Source organism: Sinocyclocheilus rhinocerous, unplaced genomic scaffold (genome assembly GCF_001515625.1).
Source record: "Sinocyclocheilus rhinocerous isolate Xijiao unplaced genomic scaffold, SAMN03320098_v1.1 scaffold963, whole genome shotgun sequence".
Lineage (NCBI taxonomy): Eukaryota > Metazoa > Chordata > Actinopteri > Cypriniformes > Cyprinidae > Sinocyclocheilus > Sinocyclocheilus rhinocerous.
This window is the reverse complement of record NW_015638949.1, coordinates 1,188,348-1,191,260: the sequence shown is the minus strand read 5'-3', so window position 1 is coordinate 1,191,260 and position 2,913 is coordinate 1,188,348. Positions and strand designations below refer to the sequence as shown.

At 38.3% G+C, this 2,913-nt stretch overlaps 1 protein-coding gene across 1 annotated transcript in view; it reads left to right on the top strand.

Annotated features, from left to right (window-relative positions):
• The window catches only part of LOC107750262 (twinfilin-2-like), a 21,799-nt gene continuing 18,886 nt past the window's right edge, over window positions 1-2,913 (top strand). Inside the window, exons 1-2 of the mRNA XM_016565574.1 lie at window positions 1-421; window positions 1,284-1,381. Coding sequence (XP_016421060.1) covers window positions 261-421; window positions 1,284-1,381 — 259 coding nt within the window. The 5' untranslated portion in view covers window positions 1-260. The remainder of the gene's footprint in view (window positions 422-1,283; window positions 1,382-2,913) is intronic.

Sequence of the window (2,913 nt, the reverse complement as noted above, 5' to 3'; positions counted from 1 at the left end):
TTCTGAAACGTCCGCAGGTGTTGTGGCCATTTTGTTTACCGCCTTACTACCTCTAGCTTCATCTCGGTTTCGTAATCCGGTTCGTTGACGAATTTTGTCGGCGGGCTTTTTTAACGTGACAAAAATGTACATCTAAAACTATTTTCACTTAAAAAAATTATCACGAAACACTCGCAACACACAAAACTGATAAGCCAGATCCCGATCTACTCGTTTTTAACTAGACGATCCCCAGCGCCTGGCCAGGCAGAAAGGCCACAATGAAGCTCACAGACAATGTGCTGCGGAGTTTCAGGGTTGCGAAGGTTTTCCGAGAGAATTCGGACAAAATCAACTGCTTTGACTTCAGTTCGAACGGCGAAACTGTAATATCGAGTAGCGATGACGACTCGATTGTCTTGTACGACTGCCAGGAGGGAAAGTAAGTCGCTTTTTCCTACAACTGGCTAGTGTTGTTCTGCGTTGATTTGGTCTTAACGGGCTCTTAAAGCATTGATCTTGGTTACAGGAGCATTCCTGTGTGAAATGTGAAAGATTAAGAACGACTAGTACTGTAATAAGATTTATGAATTTTACTGTTCATAGAGAGTATTGTGGTTTGAACGTGTTTATGTACAGTAGCGATGTTTGAGTCGGATCTTTTCAGTGATTCAGTTGAGTTGATTCACTGACTCACTGAAACCAGAGCCGTTTTGATGTCTTAATGTTTTATTCGCTGAATCATGGCGGTAATTACATACATTGGTTATGAATTTTACTGTTCATAGAGAGTATTGTGGTTTGAACGTGTTTATGTACAGTAGCGATGTTTGAGTCGGATCTTTTCAGTGATTCAGTTGAGTTGATTCACTGACTCACTGAAACCAGAGCCGTTTTGATGTCTTAATGTTTTATTCGCTGAATCATGGCGGTAACTAAATATACTGTAACACATAATTTTTTAATAAACACCGCTATTAATAACTGGTATGGCTTTATCGTAATATGCTACGCTCGAATGTCAAGGACCACGAAATGACGTAAAAGAACCGCATTATCTTTAACCGGATCTTTGAAATGAATATTTCGAAGGAACCGATTCGCGGAAATGAGTCGAATGTACAGTCAGAATGAGAGGTAGCTCGCATGCTAACCGTTAGCATCCACGCCTCCTTCCGAGCCCGCCTTAGTATTTTGTTTTTAATGTTATGTGTTTCATGATACAGACACACACATAATTGCATGTTTCTAATTAAGCAACCAGATTAACTTATTTATTTCTTCGTCTATGTCTTTTATATCAGACCCAAACGGACGCTTTACAGTAAGAAGTACGGTGTGGATCTCATCAGATACACCCATGCCGCCAACACTGTTGTCTACAGCTCCAACAAGATTGATGGTAGGACTCCTTATAAAGTGTCAGTATGATATTGTGTTGTTTTAGTTCCTATGCCGTTCAGTTTTGTCATACCTTCATGGGACCCTCCTGGGGCTTAGACTTTTGTCCTTTGTAAAATACATATTTTAGTGAAGTTCCCTGAGACCATGCATGCCACATTCAGGGCTTAAAAAGACTTGTGACTTGTGACGTGACATGTGGCCAAGTATGGTGACCCATACTAGGAATTAGTGCTCTGCATTTAACCCATCCTAAGTGCACACACACAGCAGTGAACACACACACACCGTGAACACACACCCGGAGCAGTGGGCAGCCATTTTTTATGCTGCGGCGCCCGGGGAGCAGTTGGGGGTTCGGTGCCTTGCTCAAGGGCACCTCAGTCGTGGTATTGAAGGTGGGAGAGAGTGCTGTACATTCACTCCCCCCACCTACAATCCCTGCCGGTACGAGACTCGAACTCGCAACCTTTTGGGTTACGAGTCCAACTCTCTAACCATTAGGCCACGACTTCCCCTTTTAGAGATATCAAATGTTTGGAGGTTTGATCATAAACACTCCCTCTCCTTGGTCTTTAACTATGACTGATATTGACAGAATTATCAAATTTAGCACTCTTAGGGGAATCTGATCATGTTTTGTAATTATTATTTAAATCTGGCTAATTTTCAAATTGTTTGTTGTGAATAAACATCTCAGAAAAAGGTTATGGGGTTTCAAATCGGAATATGACTGTTACGAAACTGCAGAATTTTCATACATGTCTTCTGTAGAGGACACAGGACAAAAATCATGTTAATCAGGCATTTTGGGGAGACACAAGAAGTCAGAAGGGAAAGAAATTATAGATTAATATTCCTATGAAATATGAGATATTCTTATGAAAATGTTGCTACGTTATTGCTCCCATTATAACACTTCTTTTTTCATTATGGTTTCCCCCAAGAACACATTCATATGCAAATTAGATGCAATGTATAGATACATTGTATAGAATGGGAATACCAATTTATGGACATTTTACGTACATATTCCAAATCATTCTGTTATAGCTTTCATAATAGTTGAGAATCATCATTTGTAGAAAGTTTGGCTAAAAATAGCCTTAAACCTAAAAACTGATTGGTGAATGAAAAAAATAAAACATTGTTTTTGCCTATACATGCCTTTTTGTGTCTATTTATTTATCTGAATAACTTAGTCCTGGCGTCCTCTACAAAGGACATAGAATAAAATATGAATAAAATATCTTTTTTTTTTTTTTTCAAAAATGTTTTTTCTCCATTTGTTTCTTATGCTCCAACCAATGTAATGACAAAAAACAACAAAATTCATAAAACTTTTTTTTTATGGTTCTCAGGATAAAATGTTATCCAGGAGTACGTTGTTAATTGTGCCTTTTTATTTATTTGTTTTTCATATTATGACAGCATTTTCCTGCAGTGTGATATGCTTTATTTTACCTAAAAGTAGAACATTCTCTCTCTCTCTCTTTCTCTCTCTCTATATATATATATATTCTCTCTCTCTCT